The sequence below is a fragment of the Macrotis lagotis genome, chromosome 4 (assembly GCF_037893015.1).
Source record: "Macrotis lagotis isolate mMagLag1 chromosome 4, bilby.v1.9.chrom.fasta, whole genome shotgun sequence".
NCBI lineage: Eukaryota > Metazoa > Chordata > Mammalia > Peramelemorphia > Peramelidae > Macrotis > Macrotis lagotis.
The window spans coordinates 267,892,073-267,911,251 of record NC_133661.1 but is presented as its reverse complement, the minus strand read 5'-3'; the positions used below and the strand labels follow the sequence as shown (position 1 = coordinate 267,911,251).

The window sequence follows — 19,179 nt, the reverse complement described above, 5'->3', positions numbered from 1 at the left end:
ATTAAGATGATTATTTGCATGTTCTCTAAAAAAAACCAAACCTAAAACTAAAGAAAGACAACATTTTTTTAATACACAGTTGTTTGTATGGGAGGGAATTGTAATAATTTCCCAGCAATAGAATTCTCAAGAATTACTCCATTAAAAAGTGTTTTTTGAACTTTATATTAATTTCAGGAATCTGGTCTTTTTCTATGTACTTCTTATTTTTTTTTAAAAGCTTCTCTTAAAACAAGACCAGAGGATAACTAAGAATATTTCCTCAGTCCAAGTATTTCCTTAATGGTACCAAGAGCAGTTCTACAATCTTGTCAGCAGAAGGCAGCACAAAACCAGTAAGCAGTATCTGTTCCATTCCGGACAATATAATACTGGTCTTTCAAGCTTGTAGAATAGGCACCATTTTCATCTCCCACTTAAGTACTAGACTATGAACTATTAAGTTGACTAGAAAGAAATTGACATTTTTAGAAGGGTCTGAAGGAATGATAATCAACTGGGAAAACATGCCAAAAGAAATTCTAATAGGAAAGATGAAGATGAATCAAGTTATGAAAAATATGATCATTTCAGTCATAATATTTGAGCTAATGGAAAGAAGTAACAATGCACATGATCCAAGATATCAGATAATCAATTAACCAGCATTTATTAAGTCTGTACTATTAAGTTTTAATTCCAAAGTCAATATTTTTGCTTTAGGAAGTCATTATGTTTTTCTTTAGAAGCAACTATAAAATTAAATTCTATAAAATAATACTTATCTTCAGGTTTCATATTTTTTCTTGAACAATATAGAAGGAATGAAATATATTTACCAGATAAATTTAAAAAAATTAAATGAATCTCAGTGCTTGGAATTCTGTTCTAGTCATAGATATTAATGTGAAAATTCCTTTCTCTTTTTCCCTCCCTTTTTCTTTCCCTCCCTCCCTTCCTTCTTCCTTCTCTCTTTTCTTCCTTCCTTCTTTCCATCCTCTCAATAATACATTAAGAGTAATGTAAACCACAGCACCATGAAATTTTAAAACTGGAGGGGACCATAAAGCTCAGATTGCCCAATATATCTATTTGCAAATGAAAAAACTGAATTTTTAAGGAGCTCACCCAAAGTCACAAAAATAGTGAGTGATCCAGCTAGCTAGAAGCTAAGTCAATTGATTCTTAGTCCAGTGCACTTTCTTATGCATCCAAAACTACCTCTGTATTCAATAGCAAGAAGAAAAGCTGATTTTGAAAAAATAAGAAGACAAGTAGTGCAACATAGTGAACAGAGGGGTTCCCTATAATCAGGAAGGATTCAAATTCTGCCACTGACACCAACTAAGTGAACCTGAGCAAGTGATCTAAACTTTCAGGGCTTCCAGATAATACAATCTAGCAGTTACAGATAGCTTGAAATCAATATCAATATTTTTCATACTAAAAGTTCCCAAATTGATAAAATTACGGGTCTCCAGCACTATTGCTGCTCCTTACCCCACCCGAAAAGAAGTCACCAAGCAGAGTAAAAGTCAGTTAAATTATCAACTATCATTTAGGTTCAGTGAACCTCAAAAAAATGAAAACCTACCTGAAGGATATTAGCATGATGACTCAGGACCTTTGAAGAACTATAGTCAATAGGGTCATCTACCAAACTGGTAGTATTTTCTATCCAAGTCTCAGTATTCCTTAAGAGATCATTATATTCCTCCATTTTAAGTGTGGCCTGGGAAAAGAACATTGAAATAATTTTTTTAATTTATTTTTTATTTTAAGTGGATTTTAGTAATTCAGACATTCAGGATTAATCATTATCAGATATATGTATGAATCTATTTATTTTATTTTGGTGAATATCATAAAATAAGAAGAATGATTTATTTAAAATTCAGGAATTTTATTTTTCTCTAAAACAAGATGTCTTAATTTTTTGCATCACAAACTTTGACAGGTCTGGTGAAACTTATAGACACCTACTCAGAATAATGATTTTGAATATATATATATATGCATATGTATATGAAAAATACATGGGAATCCAAAGGAAACCTATTATATTAGAATAATCAGAAACATTTAAAAAACATTAGACCAGTCCTGAAAAAAAAATCTCTTTTTTCTCCTATTATACATCATCACAGTCTTTGGCTGTCCAGATAGCAGACTCACCTTTTCTTTTTTGTATTTTATTTTATTCTTCCCCAATTACATGAAAAATCAAGTTTCAATATTCACTTTTAAAACCCTGAGTTCTGAATTCTCTCCATCATACTCCAATTCCCCTCATTGAGAAAGCAAGTTATTTGGTATACATTGAAAAAGTGTAGTCATGAAAAACATTACCATAATAGTCAAGTTGTAAAAATAAATATAACAACCCCAAAAAAAGAAACCTCAAGAAAAATAAAAAAGTATACTTCAATTTGTATTCAGAAACCATCAGTTCTGATAGACTTACTTTATTTAACTGTGAAGTTCTATGCTCTGCTCTCTGTGAAACCTTTTGGTACTGTTGAAAAGGAACCATTAAGTTATCCATCCATTCTTGTGCCTGTCCTGGATCTTGTTCAACTATATCCTGCACTTCAGAATCTAGTTCATTTAGTCTGGAATGCCAGAGGTCTAGTTCATCCCACATTTTCTGTAGAAGGAAATCAAAAATAAGTCACTGTTTAGGCACTCTATTCCTTGTTCTTTTCTCTGCTAGTGGCTGTGCCTTCATTCTTATCTTCTAAAATATTGGTCCTGAAGAGTTCCCACTTGAAACTTTCAGATTCTTCTTTTATCACTGTCACTCAGTGAGCAGGACCCAGCAGCAACCTCTTAGAAATTCAGTGTCAAAATTTTCCAACCAATTCAAATTATGGTGGCCATTGTAAACCAATTCCCACCCAGCTCATTTCAAAAAGTTTAGCACTTGGGTCACTGTCTCCTTTTCTTACCCAACAGCCACTCTTACACTAGTGGATTTTAACATACCATCTTGATGCACCCTCATACTTCGTAAGCTATCAATTCAGTCTTCTTAAAACCTACATCTTCACTATCAATACTTATGTATTTACTATATTCTAAACTCTATGCTAAATACTTTACAAATATTAGTTAATTTTCACAGCAACCCTGGTAAAGTGGGTACTATTATCCTTATTTTACAGTTTAGGAAACTGAGGTGAACAGCAATTAAACAAATTGTACAGTAAGTGCTAGAAGCAGAATTTGAATTCAGATTTCCCTGACACTTAGACCAGCACTCAATATACTACACTACCTAGATGCTTTGTTTTGATGAGATTAGGGAATTAGGAATTGAAGAAAAAATTTGGCAGCTGTATGGTAGCTTCAAGCATCTGAAACATATGAAAAAAGGCTAAAAAGGCAAGTTTCTCTATTATAAAGGGAAGACAACAGAATATGTAAACTTTATCAGTGTGCTTGATTTGGATTTCTTAGAAAATTTTAAAAAGGACCATTAAAAAGATTGAAAATCTAGAAAAAATTAGTATCAGACTAGTTTACTTCCTTTGTTTTTTAGATTACTAAAAAGTAGATTGGGGAATACTGTAGATATTGTTTATTTACATTTTAGGAAAACATTTGATTTTTTTTATATCTTTTAGGAAACAGAAGGAGGAAGAATGGAATAGGCGAGAGGGGAGGGAGGGAAGGAGGAAGAGAGAGAGAGAGAGCGAGAGAGAGAGAGCGAGAGAGAGAGAGAGAGAGAGAGAGAGAGAGAAATTATAATTTAGGAAGTCTCATATGGAGAACCAGTAAAGTCCCTGAGGTTGTTTAATATTTTTATCACAAATGGATCAAAAAAACCATAAATAGCATGCTTTAAAATTTTAGTGATATATATATATATATATATATATATATATATATATATATATATATAAATTTGAGGGTGACAAAGTTAGAGAGATAGTTAAAACATAAGATGAAAGGGTCAGGTTCAAAATAATCCTTACAGCCTAGAGGACTGAATGAATCTAAGATGAAATTCAATAGAAATATAGACCTGGGTACAAAAACTTTTCACAAATATAGAATGTTAGAAAAATAGCTAACAGTTTGAAAAAGACTTGAGGACCTGAGTGAAAAATGTTTCAGCATTATCTTGTGGCAGCTTTTCATCCCCTCTTCTCCCTTCCCCACTGCCCCAGCAAAAAAAAAATAACGCCTTCTTGGATTGCACTGTGACATTGCTTCCAGGAATAAGGAAGTTATAATCTCTCCTAACTCTCCCATTCCATTCTGTCATTGTGTTGTGGTTTAAAAGGGCATTGCTATAGTCATACTTTATATAAGGGTTTTGTTTTCTTACAATTTGAGGGGGAACAGTTGGAAGGAAGAGGAGTCTAGCAAAAGATTTACCAAAATTAAAAAAAAAACTCATAGAAGAGAACAGAAGGAAAATTAGTAGGAAACACAAACAAAGACAGTTTTGAAAATAATACAATGAATCTTTTGTATATTTGGAGAGAGAAACAAGATGCCCATAGAGCAAATTTTTGTCCACACGTACAATTATCTTTTTCTCATTCTGCTTTATATTTGACAACACTTGTTTGGTATTTGTGAAATTCAGATTTTTTTTTAAAAAGCAGTTGATCAGCTGGAGAGTGTAGAGAGAAGGTCAAACCAAAATGGAACAGTCCTGAATCTATGTTAAATGAGAAAAATTTGGAGGAAGTTTTGATGTTTTGCTTAAAAAAACAAAAACGTGAGGAGGGGAGTCTATAATAAGTAGTATTTAAAGATGTATCACGTGGAAAAAGGTTTGGACTTTTCCTGTTTGTCCCCAGAAAACAAAACTAGGAAGACTAGATAGGTGGTACAAAAAAGTTAAATTTAGACTTAGGTCAAGAGAACTAAATTCCTCTACAATTAAAACTGTTCCAAAATATAAAGGGTTGTTCAGTCAGTGAGTCAATAGATAAAGATCTATAAAGCACTTACTGTGTGCCACTAGGCTGTCTTGGGAAGTAGAGGGTAACCAGTCATTCAAGGCCTTCAAACAGAGAACTTCTAGGGTATGTTAAATAAGGGATTTTTAAAGGTATGGCTTGGACTAGATAAATGTCCAACAAAATTATTTCAAACCCTGAAATTCTGAGATTCTGAGTTACAAATTTGTCCTATTTGACCCCAGAAAATAGAACTTAGCTGAAAGTTTTACAGAGGCAGATGATGACATAAAAGGAAGAATTTCCCAATTATTGATTGGTTGGTTGGTTGTTGTTGTCCATTCTCAAAGAGGACCAAAGTGATATCACTTTGTTGAGTTGAAGAATAGTGTGTTTTGACTGTGACTGACTAGAAGGTACTGTATAAAAGTTAATTGCATTGCCTTGGGAAGAAATGAGTTCCTTGTCCCTGTTGGTCATCAACCAGAGGCTCCAAATGGATTAGTCATGTTATAGAGGGGAAAAGAGATTTCTATTCAGGTATTGGTTGAACTAAATTGACTGCTGAGGTCTCTTCTGACTACCAAGGGCATGTGAAATCTTGAAGACAAAAATCTTTAATCATTTTATTTCATGTTATTTATCTCTAGGATACCTATCTGAATGAAAACTGACTAAATTTGGTTTAACCTCCATAGAAAGACCTTCAGATTTTGTCTGTGGATGAATTCCTATAATTTGAAACAAAATCCTTTAAATTAAAATGATTAAAAATGTTTTTCATATTCCATGTGCATTTTGAGAATTTAGACATGAATCTCAAGACAAATGTTCTTTTTAAAATGTGACACCCCAAAACTAAATGCAATATTGCCAATATAATATGAGCAGGGCAGCATGTAGTACCATAATAATTTGCTCAGATCCAACTGGATTATTGTATTCAGCTCTGGATCCCTTATTTTAGGAAGAACAATGATAAGCTGGAGATTTTTCAGAGAGAGGCCACCAGGATGGATAAAGTCCTCAAGATCTTATCGAATGAGAACCAGTTGAATAAATTAGAAATGTTCATTTGGGCTATTAAACAGTCAGAGATATTCAAAAATAATAGACTGTCTCAGGAAGTAGTGAGTTCTCTCTCACTGTAGGTCTTCTAGTTAATGGACAGCCATTTACCAGGTATGATACAGAAAGTATCTTTCTTAAGACTTAGGTTGGACTAGATGCCTTTGAATATGGTGATTTTGTGATGATGTGTTTTAACAAGGATATTATCCACAGGTGCAATGAGGTTTAAATGAGAAAAATGGATTATAAAGAACTTTATAAACCTTCAGTTACTTTGGTAATGTCATTTATAATCATTATTGTAAGCTTTCAGTCACCAGGATACATCTGCTAATGACATCATTCCTTGAGACTTCTACTGTACTCTTGCTGAGCTCATGAAATGCTTATAGAGCAATAGAAAGATGTGCTAGTAAATATTAAACAATCTAACTGAGGAGTGGATGAGATTATATGCATGCACACTTAAGTTTCATCTCCATTATTAACACTTTATAAAGTTTAGGTAATAAACAAAACAATAAAAAAGCCTAGATGACTTGATTTCTGAGACATAAAAACCATCAGATTTTGGAAGCTGGTCAGAGCTGACTCCAGCACACCCCTGATATTTCAGTTGAAAATGGAATTACATTTGGACCTTTTAACAGTCTTTCATTTTCTTAGGAGTCAGAAGTCAAGTGGCTCCTATCTTCAGTAACTTATTGAACCATCCCCTTTGCTGTGGAAAGCTTTCTTCATTTAGGACTTGCAAATTGACAATTCAATAACTGGGTGGATCACAATAGATAAATTCTAAATCTCACCATAATTTTGTAATCTTCATTTCCATTAGGGAAACCCTATTCATCATTACATAATTCATTCTTACATAATTCCAGCAAACATGTGCCTTGTGAGTTGGGCCATTGTCTGTGTACCTGGAGACCATGTAGCTCCTGAATGAATCAAATTAGGCACTGTAGCTTTTTTTGTCATCAAAATCCCTTCCTGAAAGAGTTAGAGGACATTACCTTTTGAATTTCTTGAGCTTGCTCAATATTTTTGCTTTTCTGTTGCAACATCTTTTCAACATTCTGAAGCCCATGATTAATTTCTTCTATTTTTCTACTCATCACATAAGAAGGTGAACTCTTCAAGGCTTCATTTCTAATCTGTTATAAAAAGAGAAAATCTTATTCAATACCTAGAAGTGAATCAATATCCTATCAATTTAATCTCTGATAAAGAGTGGTCTGGAGATAGAAAGAAGGCAATCTATTTGTCATACAATTTCACTCAGAACAATCCCTCAAGAACTAGGCAATTTTTTTCTAGGTGAGATATTTATACTGATGTGGCTTATTTGGTGTTTGAAGAACAATTTTTCTCCACTAAATTGACTCACATCCATGCCCAATAGTGCAGAAGGTATACACTTGTTAGAATATCAGAAAATATTACCCACAATGATTAAAGGATATGGCTTGCCTCACAATATGAACTTGAGAAATAAATTATTTATGACTATTTTTCTTGGTTTCCTGTGACAGTTAAGCACATGGGTTCAGCATTTCTAATAAAACTAAACTCATTCCAAAGCAACTCAAAGAAAATGTAATTTCTACCCTAATATTCATTTGGCTGAAACAATACAGTCTTGAACTAGCTGACACTTAAAATATATGCTACTTAATATTTTTAATATTTTTTCTTCACAGCAATCAAAGCTTACTGATTGAGCAGGATAATTTTCTACTTTAATTATTCTTTTTTTAGGTTTTTGTAAGGCAAATGGGGTTAAGTGGCTTGCCCAAGGCCACACAGCTAGGTAATTATTAAGTGTCTGAGGCCAGATTTGAACTCAGCTACTCCTGACTCCAAGGCCAGTGCTCTATACACTGCACCACCTAGCCACCCTTTAATTATTCTTTAAAAGAAATAATTTCTATATCAACTACCCCATGATGATTGTTCCTTTTGAAAATTACATTGATAGTGGTCTTGACATAGCCACTAAAAGAAATGATGATGATGATGATGATCATGTCTTACTTCTGCCTAGTCCTTTCTAACTTTGCAAATTACTTTTGTAATTTTTCATGAGTCTGAACAACAAGCTTTTACAGGCATTTTTACAAAAGAAGAGATTAAGGAACAAAGAGGATAAATCATTTGCCTAAGGTCATAGATCAGGTTAGTAGCAGGACCAGAAACTATAATACTCTGCTCTGATCCTAGGTCCTTTCCATAAAGTCACACTTTTAATAACATCAGCCAAGTTTATTAGGAAAAAATTTCTACTTGACAAAGAACAGGGTTATCGTTGTTGTTGTTGTTTTTATTGTTTGGGAAAGTCTGGATGGGTTATCCACCTATATTAAATACATACCACTCAGATGAACAGAAAAAAAATCATGAAGCACAAACAACAATTTGAATTAGACAAGGTTACAGTTTCTACTGTCAGATGATACCAGTTAGCTGATACCAGTTGTCTTTTACAAGCATTCCAAATTAGAAGTGAAATTTTTCAGAGACCCAACCATTAAAAGCTCTAGAGATTTTAAATGACTTTTCTAAGGGATTTTATATGTTTACAGTAAAGTAACATTTTGTTTCACCTGTAATTAAAGACATGATATTTTAATGAAAATAATAGTCCATGATATTTCTGGAGCTACACAAAGATATTAATTATGTGTCAAAATGAAGTTTGCTGCTAAATACATACTAGTAGAGAAAGGAATTCTAACTTATATAATTAATATCTGAGAATACTGGTATATACACTATTAGCATTGTAGATGTAATACTTATATCTATAATACTTATAGTATGTTCATACTTACTTAGCATAAATACTCTAAGAAACATAATGCAGAATACATGTGTTATATTGAGATAATATTAACTAATTCCATCAATTAAACTTAATTTTTATCATTACAAACATTTTACTTATCAAGTTATAATTTTAGAGATATCTATAATATAATGCTACTGTGAGACCTAGACTCTTAAATTAGAAGGGGGGGAAAAGCAGAATGATGACAGTTACCAATATAAATATATAGGTTTTTAGTTTAAATTGCCTTTTAAAAAAAATCACCATAAAATGAACTCTGACTTTCTTTGTTCTCTCCTGGGTAATTTGTCATCCTGTCTTCCCATCTGCCTTTGGTGTAAGCTGTGTTCAATTTACTTCAAAAAAATTTTCAGAACTTGAATTGCTTCAGAAAGCTAAGAGCAAACATGCTTTAAGACAAAAATCTATGATTCAAGTTTATTTTGAAGGATAATGAGATTGTACCTCACACTAATTAGGAGCATCCTAAATAAGGAATAAAGCAAAAGGAGAAAAATTTACAGATTATTCTGGTCTCTTATTTCTGTCACTTGAAACTGCTTTATAGTTCAGTTTGCAATTAAAAAATTTTTCACTTAGCAGAGCCATAAAAAAGCATATATTCATAAATGAAAAGGCAACTAAAATGAAAATGTGAACTCAATTATATTTTTATTGAAAGACACATTGCTTTCTCTATTGCATAAATGAGAGATAAACCACAGGAATGAATAATGCTGCCACAAACATCATTACCTTCTCATCTATGTCTTCTAAAGTTTTTTTGCATTCTTCCATCTGGCACTCAATCTCTGCAGGAACTATGGTATACATCTCAGAATACTTGATTCGGAGTTTTTCCATAATATTCTCAAGTGCTAGCTTCTCTTTGTCAATTATTCTCTGAAGAGCCTTAAAACATTAAAGAGGGTTTTCAGTACTAACAAGACACAGGAAAAGTTTAACTCTAAAACTGAAAGCAGTTTCAGAGTACAGCCTTACGATTTAAATGAGCAGTTTTTGCATGACAAAACTCTACTATTCATACAAGCTGATTAAACCTGAGAGATGCTCAGTTTAGTCAAATGATGCCTTTTGATTTGTAAGAATTAAACTCGATATCACTTCATAATGTCAACCCATTGTTGTAAAAAAGACATTACAACATCTCTGTGCTTCCAAAGTGCCTCTATGATTTAACTTTATCTCTATAGCATTCCTGATATAAAAACCTGTTCAGAGCAAAAGTTTTCAGAAGTTTTTATTAACTTGTTGCCATTTATGCTTCTTCCTACATTATCATAACAATGATGCAAGGCCACTAAAAGCTGGAAGCTTGAAGCAAAAGTGTCTGCTTTCATGTAATTATACAGCACAGTGAGCCCAGTTTCTTTCAAAACTGAGGGTTCCAGTTCCACAGGAAGAATGTAGGTTTTAAGGATAAAAGCAACTTGAACAAACAGTCTATTGGTTGTGGCCTAGAAAGAAAATCTGATCTAAGTTCCCCTTGCAGTAATTATAAAAAGAGAAACTTATTTGTTTGGGAAACTTTCCTGAAGATCAGGTGGAAAAATACTTTATAACTTTATGGTGGCCTTTTCTGATAGTTACTATTTGGGGAAGAATTAGTTATTAATCTTGGTAATGGACCAAGGCATTTCCCTGAAGAATAATTAAAATTTTAAATGTTTCTGTATGATGATTTATCACTGAATTATTATTTTACTTCTGAATTACTATCTTACTACCAAATTCTCATTTTTTATCTCTAATATTAGCCAGCTTTACATAAGCAAAGTTAAATGGAAGTTATGTAATTATCATGGTAATTCAGACAAAATAGGGCTTGAGAATCTGAGTTGCCCACATAACAATGTAATCTTTTATGTTTCTTATATCTAGTTTAAGAGAGTTACTCTTCAATCAGAACTCTCATGCTTTTTCCGTGTTGAAACATCTCAATAAATAAAATCAAGTTTCCTCTCTCAATATACTATAACAAAACAGTTTCAGTTACAAACAATTTACAATTTTGAATACATCTGAAAAACTGACTGAAGACTGTTACTAGATGACCCCCTTCTGACTCAGAGAGAGGTTAGCATTGTATCTATTTCCAGGGATTTAAGAAATAGTGCCTCATTTCAAAGATAGCCCTATGTTTGACAAAAGACACTATCTCCTAATGTGTATAAGTAATGTATATAAGTAATCTCAATGTCCTAGTTTCCTATTTGCTAATTACCACAATATAAAGATATACATCTGATTCACCAATGAAACTTATTTTATTATTTGCACTATTTTATTCTATACAAATTCTTATGTTATTAACAGTATTTCTGACACCTTCCTTCCTTCTTTCCCTCCCTCCTCTTTCTCTTCTCCCTCAGGGAGACCTTTACCTGCAAATACTTTGCCCAAAGGAATATAAATTTTGGTCATTGAAACCTAGCAAGATAGCTTGGGGTTTATGACTAGATTTCTTTTTTCTGGATCATTCCTTAAACCAAAGACACTCTGACTCTCATAGATTGTCAGCAATAGGTCCCAGGTCAAGCCTTACTTGGTCATTGTTTGGATTCTGATAGCCCAGCAATGTAAATAGAAATTGTTTCTGTTTTGATCAGAAATTCTGAGGATCTTCCCTTCCCAGATTGATGTGATTTTATGTTTAAAAGAGATCATTCTTTACCTCATTTTTACCTGTCCTTAATCACTGAGTGGGCTTTTCCTAAGACTAAAACCTAAGAAACACCTTAGCTTAAAAAGACCAAGACTTCCCACTGCATCCGGTGACATCTCCAGTCATCCTGACCAATAGCCTGCCACTGGACCAAGCTAGTTGTAGGGGAGAGAGTGAGGCTGGTGATTTGGCACAGCTCTCTCTCACTTAAATCCAATTTACTTGCAAGTCATGACATTTCCTTCCTAATACCTTTTCTGAGCAAGGGACAAATAACAATCCCTTTAGAAATGATATGATTCAAAATCATCTCTCTTCCCCAATTCAATCATCAAACATTTATTAAGTCTATAACTTGAAAGGTACTCAGGGAGATACAAAGATAAATGACACAAAACACAGTTTATTCCTCAAGGAGTTTGATAAAGAAAGGGAAATGAAGATGCAAAGGAATATTCAGTTTCAACTAAAGTGTCATAAATAGGTGAAAAGGAGCAGTAAGAAAAAAAGCTAGAAAGTTAAGTCAAAGCTAGGTTATAGTGAACTTTGAATAATAAGCTACAAAACCTATACTTTAATAGGTTGGCATTTTGAATGCTAACTAAAAGTCATGATTCTATAGAGTGTCATTAAAGTATTTTGAAAGATGGAGATCAGAAGTATGCATTAATAGATGAATTTAATGGCAACATATAGGAATGTGGTGAGGAACGACTAGAAGTAGGAAAACCATTTTGGAGGCTCCCATGATACTACAGACAAGAGGAAAAGAGAACCTAAACTTGCTTGTTGACAGTTGGAACTAAAAGATAGAATAGATTTGAGTGATATTGCAAAAGTATATTTGAGGGGGTAGTTAGGTGACACAATGGATAGAGCACTAGCCCTGGAGTCAGGAGGACCTGAATTCAAATTTGACCTCAGATACTTAATATTTACTTGGGAAAGTCACTTAAACCCACTGCCTTGCAAAAAACAACAACAAAAAAAAATAAACTTGAGAGGGCTTAGCAGTTAGATGCATGTGGGAAAGTGAAGGGAGAAGTCAATAATGACAGGTTTTGCCCCTGAGTGATTAGGAGAATGGTGGCATCTCTCTGGAATATATTACCAACTTGTACTGGTGAATTGGGCCACAGGCTCTAAGGTACCCATTAATATGGACTCTGTACTATAGATCATATTTTCTATTAATAATAAACTGGCAGACACAATTAGCTTTTGGATATTTACTAATAAATCATAGCAAAAAAAAACCCCAGCAGCTATAAAACATTCTCCCATTCACATAACTTGGGGTATACTCCCCCCCAAATACACACAACATGCTGGGAATAATGGACTAAGCTTTAGAATATAATGATAATGGGGTTTGCACTTAATGATAGTATGGTCAACAGAATTTACAATTCTGGAACTATGGGGCCTCCAAATCCTTTCTCCCCTCATATAGGCCTCTCTTTATCCAATTTAAAAGGCTGGGGCTAATTTTTTGAGGCCAGATCTTCAGGGATTGTTTCTTCCGGCTATTTCTGGCCTCATATGACTGTCTCTATATAGTTGCATCTTTCTACAGCAGGAACTCTTAACATGAGGTCCATAAACTTGTAAAAAATTTTCATAATAGTATTTCAGTTATTGGTTTTCTTTGTCTTCCTATGGATTTTATATTTAAAAATCATTATTCTGAGAAGGGATATATGTATATATAATATATATATATTATATATATATATATATATATATATATATATATAGGATTAAGAAGATATGACACAAAAAAGGTTAAGAATTCCTGATATAGATAAATCTCTTTTTAGTGGCAAAAAAGCTAGAAATGGTATAAAGTAGGTCTCTATTCCTTTATCTGTACCCCAAATTCTCCTTAAATGATGCCAACTGCTGAAAAGGGTGTCTCCTTCTGGGTAACTTGCTCTGAGACTAAATGTCATGGCTAATGGGAAAGGGGAGGAAAGAAAATCCCAATCTCTCCCCATCAAAAGTTGAAGAACTAGATTCTTCCTCAATTGTTGGTTCTCTCTCCATTGCCTTCAATCACTGAATTGACTTGAGAATTAAATTGTTTAATAATGTAGCCAAGTTTTGGAGGGGTGTGAGTTTTTTGTTTGTTTGTTTAATGGCATTACCTGTTTCTGACTCAGAGAGATATTCATATTTCTTATAGGGATAATAGGATATTAATACTTTGTTAACATATTAATGCTTCATCTTCTGTGATTACTTCCTATCGCTATATCAACTGAGATGGGAGAGGGAGAAGACCAAATCTTACCCCCTTACAATAAGTGATGAGTTTTATTTTTTAAATAGAAAGTCTGAAAACAAAATAGGTATTAACTGATTGAGGAGTGATTGAATAAATTATTGTATATAATGTGGAATATAATGAAATAATATTGTGCCATAAATTATGATGAATATACAGAATACAGAGAAACATGAAATGGTTCATATGAAATTTTGCACAATGAAAAAAGTAGAATCAAGAGAACAATGTATTCAGTGACTGCAACAGTCTGGATGCTAACAACACTAAACAAATAAATGATTAGCTGTGATTAGAACTTCTAGAAGATTGATAAGAAAATAGATTGTTTTCCTCTTAATAGAAAGAAAACAATCAGAAATGGATTATAAACTATCAGAAATATTTACTGTGTTGTTTTGTTAGCCTTAAATGGTTTTGTTTTTGTTTTATAAAGAAGGGTTCAATGTGGGAGTGTGTGAGGGAAATGACTAGGATATAAAATCAAAGGCCAATATTAAAACCATATAAAATTGGTTTTTGGACAAAAAAGAAATATAGATTTGAGATGCTAATATAATGTCCAATTGGTTTGACAAAGAGTTGAAGATGTGAGTCTGGAGATCAGGAAATAAAGAGGCCAAAGCTAAAGATAAGGGATCTAGAAGATATATGATTACAAATAATCATAGAAATTATTGGACTAAATGAAATCCCACCAGAAAAGAATAGATACTGATATGTGATCATTGACTGAGCCTTAGTGGATATTTCCTTTTAGAGAACAGAAGCAAAAAAAAGCATCAAATGAAGAAAGTATGTCAAAGAGGACAGAGGACAGGGAGAGCTCAAAATCAAAGAGGGCAGAGAGAGTAACAAGAAAACAGGGAAAGTGTTGGTCAATCCCTTCTTTAAAAGGTACAGGGATTGGAAGAGAGAATGGATAGGCATGATTCCACTTTTTCCTTGAAGCCTTTCCTGACCTATTTCAGTTAGTAATAACTTTGTCCTTCAGGATTTGAATAATACTTTTGTTTTCCAGATACCTAAGGAAATAATCATTTAATATTAAGTGTTATAGCTATCTTCTAAATTGTGACCTCCATGAGGGGGAGCAACCATGCCTTATCTAAACATGTTTTCTCTCAATACCAAAACAGTACTATATCTAATAGGTGCATTCTAAATATTTGCTGATGAAAAACAGAAAAAAGAAATTTCATGAATTTAATGAATTCTCAGTAAAATAGGAATCAATGTTGTCAACTAAGAAAAGAAAGAGGAGGTTGGGCTGCACATGGGGTTTTGAAGACACTGGTAAAGATTTGGAACAATTACTATATGAAATGGGAGAGGGAATCAAAAAGATTCAAGGTAACAGGGGAGATCTTGTCAAGCAAATGATACCACATTGTACAACAAACACGAGTGGATGGTTTTAACAACATAATTAAAGGATTCCCTTCAGGGTCCTATATTCAATTCAATTTACACCTATTATTAAATGCTTACTATATCCAAGGTACTGTGCCAGGTTGATATAAAAAGACAAAAATAAAGCAGTTCCAACAATCAAAGTCATTATATTCTATTTTCAGAAAACAACATATATGTAAATAAGTGTACATCATGGAAAAACGTAAATACAATAAAATACCCAAAGACATTATGGGACCAGATCACTTCTGTAACTGAAATGCAATACACCTGTTTAGAAAGAGCTCTCCGTTTACAGTTATCTGTCTAGGATCCCTTTCTACTCCCTCCAAGGGATTGGGAATAGATAGTACCACTTAAAGTGAATAGGACTCAATAAAGAGAATTAAAAGCAACGTATAGAACTTGAAGGAGGAGTAATCAAAAAAAGATGAAAGATTAGAAAGGTCATTTGAGCAAATAGTAAAGAAAACTAATAAAAGCTCCAATGGTTATTTGAGACCCCTAATAGACCCTTTATATCAAATATGTAACATGAATGTCTTTTTTCCCCACTACTTCTCTAAATAAGAGAAATGATAGGCCACCCTCCAGGTCTACAACAAAAAGATTTATTTCTCTTGTGTATAAGTTAATCATTTCCTTAAGCCTGATTTAACCTCCATCATCTCAACCTATAAAATCCCAACTACTATTCTAGGTCTGTTCAAATATCACTTCCTCCAGAATGCTTTCTCAGTTCAGTTCCTCTGAACTCCTTAAAACAGTTTGCTTATCAGAATCAGAAAAACATTGTACATCCTAACAGCAACATGGGGGTGATGATCAACCTTGATGGACTTGTTCATTTCATCAGTGCAACAATCAGGGACAATTTGGGGCTATATGCGATGGAGAATACCATCTGTATCCAGAGAAAGAACTGTGGAGTTTGAACAAAGACCAAGGACTATTCCCTTTAATTTAGAAAAAAAATATCTTATTGTCTGATCTTGCTATCTCTTATACTTTATGTTTCTTCCTTAAGGATATGATTTCTCTCTCATCACATTCAATTTGAATCAATGCATACCATGGAAACAATGTAAAGACTGGCAAATTGCCTTCTGTGGGGGTGGGGGAAGGGAAGTAAGATTAGGGGAAAATTGTAAAACTCAAAATAAATAAAATCTTTAAAAAACAGTTTGCTTATGTCATTCATATGGTATTCATCATCTATAGATTGTGTTGTAGTTATTTGTCTTCTTTCCTACTATAAATGTAAATATTTAACTCTTTTAAAAAGATCATAAGGTAAGGGGAGAAGATACATATAAAAAGAGAATGAAGAAGTGAGGAACATAAATGCAGAAGTCACATGCTCTTCAGAGTTCCTTTTCAATTCTTTCATTTCTTTTTTTTTTTTAAGGTTTTTGCAAGGCAAACGGGGTTAAGTGGCTTGCCCAAGGCCACACAGCTAGGTAATTATTAAATGTCTGAGACCAGATTTGAACCCAGGTACTCCTGACTCCAGGTCCAGTGCTTTATCCACTATGCCACATAGCCGCCCCCATTCTTTCATTTCTAATCAAGGTGATAGGCATATATTCCTAGTAATTACAGATCCTCCATCTCCTGTTTTATTTTATTTTTGTTTTGTTTTGTTTTTTAGGTTTTTGCAAGGCAAATGGGGTTAAGTGGCTTGCCCAAGGTCACACGGCTAGGTAATTATTAAGTGTCTGAGACCAGATTTGAACCCAGGTACTCCTTACTCCAGGGCCGGTGCTTTATCCACTATGCCACCTAGCTGCCCCCCATCTCCTATTTTAAAGAGTAAGTTCTATTAACTTTCATTTATCACCAGACATAAATTGCAAGTTCTCTAGGTAGATACATATTAAACAAATGAATTAATCACATATCTAACACTATTTGGGAGCCATTTTGAACTGGACTAATTGAGAGATTTTCAGTGTAAGCACTTACAACTAGGAAACTGTCAAACACTATAAACCAGGGCTTGATTTATTGTTTACATTTAATAAAGTGATGGAGAAAATGTTAATGTGCAGATTAAACCTAAAAGTTTATGTGTGGGAAAAAAACATCCGTATCCAGAGAAGGAACTTGAAGTTTAAATGCAAACCAAAAGTTTACAATCTTCAATTTTTGAAAGCTGTCTTATGTATTATGTTGTTTTTTCCCCTCTATTTTTTTTCCTTCTGTTTGGATTTCTTCTACAACAGGATTAATGTGGATCTATGTTTAGAATAATTTCACATGTAGAACTTATATTAGATTGCTTTCTGTCAGGGGTAGGGAGGAGAGAGAAAAAATGTAAAACTCAAAACATTGTCCAAAAAAAATGATTTACTGAAAACTATCATTGCATATTGCTGGAAAAACAAATAAATAAAAATATTTCTTTCTTTTTTTTTGCAAGGCAGTGGAGTTCAGTGGCTTGCCCAAGGCCACATGGCTAAGTAATTATTAAGTGTCTGAACTCAGGTATCCTGACTCCAAGGCCAGTGCTCTATGCACTGTGCCACCTAGCTACCCCAAAATATTTCTTAAAAAAGTATATCATGCATACATTCTTTTTCTGAGACAGTTGTTAAATGTTTACCAGTACACCACTTCATATACCAGAACAATAACAGATTGCCTCACCAGAAAGTAGCATTTGCTTCTTACAGCTAAAATCACATTGCATTGCTTCCCATGATCAATGACCTATCACAAACCTCCAATTGATTTTCCTTTTCTGGGTTTTCTTCTAATGCCATATTGTGGAATGAGGCTGTCATTTTTTCAAATGAATTCTTCAAAGCAATTATTTCTTTACTGATGTTATTTCTCTCTTCAATTTCAAACTGTATCAACTTTTTATTACCTTGAGCTTTCTGAGAGAGCCTAAAAAAGAAAACATTATCAAAAAGTAGCTTGAATAGCTTGCTTTATCTTTTTTTGCAGTTGTTTTATTTGAACAATTGACAAAATAGTAACCTCTTACCCAGAACAATCCTTTTTCTGAATAAAGAGATGCCATCTGTAATTTTTTAATCAATCATTTATATATCATACTTGAAGGACTGTAATCCAAAAAATCTTTCTCAAAGCTATCTTTTTCAATTTCTGTACTCAAACTCATAATTTCTTTTTGATTTTTTTTCACTATAGGTTACATTAGAAGTTCTAGCAACCTAGAACCTGCTTCAAAAGATAACTTGAGAATATATATTCAGTTGAATTATACAATCTCACTATTTTTCAGCCCCCTTTCTTCTTAAACAGATTGTGCCCATCAGACATTAAGCTGCAGATCTTGTACCTGGAACAACACTAGGATAGCACCCCCCCACACCCCATCAATTGTGTTATTAGATTCTCCAAACTTTTTTGTCACACATTTATTCACTGATGATTCCATTTCATCAACATTGGTTAGGGTTCATTCTAATCTATCAATACATCCTTAAGAAAGTCTAAATTTAATTCAAGTTGACATCTAAAATACACAACTAATTAATTTCTCAACTATTGCTGTTTCATTTCATCTTATATAACTGGACCTTACTTGGTACATCGCTCTTGCATGGACCAAATCTCTTGCAATACTGGAATAGATTCAATGGTCTTTAAATTTTCAGGAACATTCATGACATTTTTTATTCGGTGAAGAAGTAAAGTAAATAGCAGTTGCTCCCTCTCCAGGTTCTCCTCATATTGGGAATAAAATTCTTGAGTTTCAGAAAGTTCTTCATTAGTGGCTGCTTCCTTTAGTTTGGTATGCTCAGGAAATTCTTCTTGGAGATTATCTAGAATAATTGCTTCCCGTTCAATCTAGGTCAACAAAGGGAATAAAGATTTAGATGTGGGTTTTGTCAACCTAAGAAATTTCTTTGAGGGTCATAACAACAAAAGCTGTTATTAGGAATTTCTCATTTTGTTAAAGTGACATCAGACGTTGAATTTATATGATTGCTGACAGTAATTCTGCTTTTCTGCATTAACAGAA

At 33.3% G+C, this 19,179-nt stretch overlaps 1 protein-coding gene across 4 annotated transcripts in view; it reads right to left on the bottom strand.

Annotated features, from left to right (window-relative positions):
• Positions 1 to 19,179, bottom strand: part of SYNE2 (spectrin repeat containing nuclear envelope protein 2) — a 414,448-nt gene that overhangs the window by 171,055 nt on the left and 224,214 nt on the right. For all 4 annotated transcript variants that reach the window (XM_074235980.1, XM_074235979.1, XM_074235982.1 and 1 more), the window contains exons 56-61: positions 18,739 to 19,004; positions 17,906 to 18,074; positions 9,550 to 9,705; positions 6,980 to 7,120; positions 2,444 to 2,626; positions 1,574 to 1,711 (exon numbers count right to left, since the gene is read on the bottom strand). In XM_074235980.1, the coding sequence (XP_074092081.1) occupies positions 1,574 to 1,711; positions 2,444 to 2,626; positions 6,980 to 7,120; positions 9,550 to 9,705; positions 17,906 to 18,074; positions 18,739 to 19,004 (1,053 nt within the window). The remainder of the gene's footprint in view (positions 1 to 1,573; positions 1,712 to 2,443; positions 2,627 to 6,979; positions 7,121 to 9,549; positions 9,706 to 17,905; positions 18,075 to 18,738; positions 19,005 to 19,179) is intronic.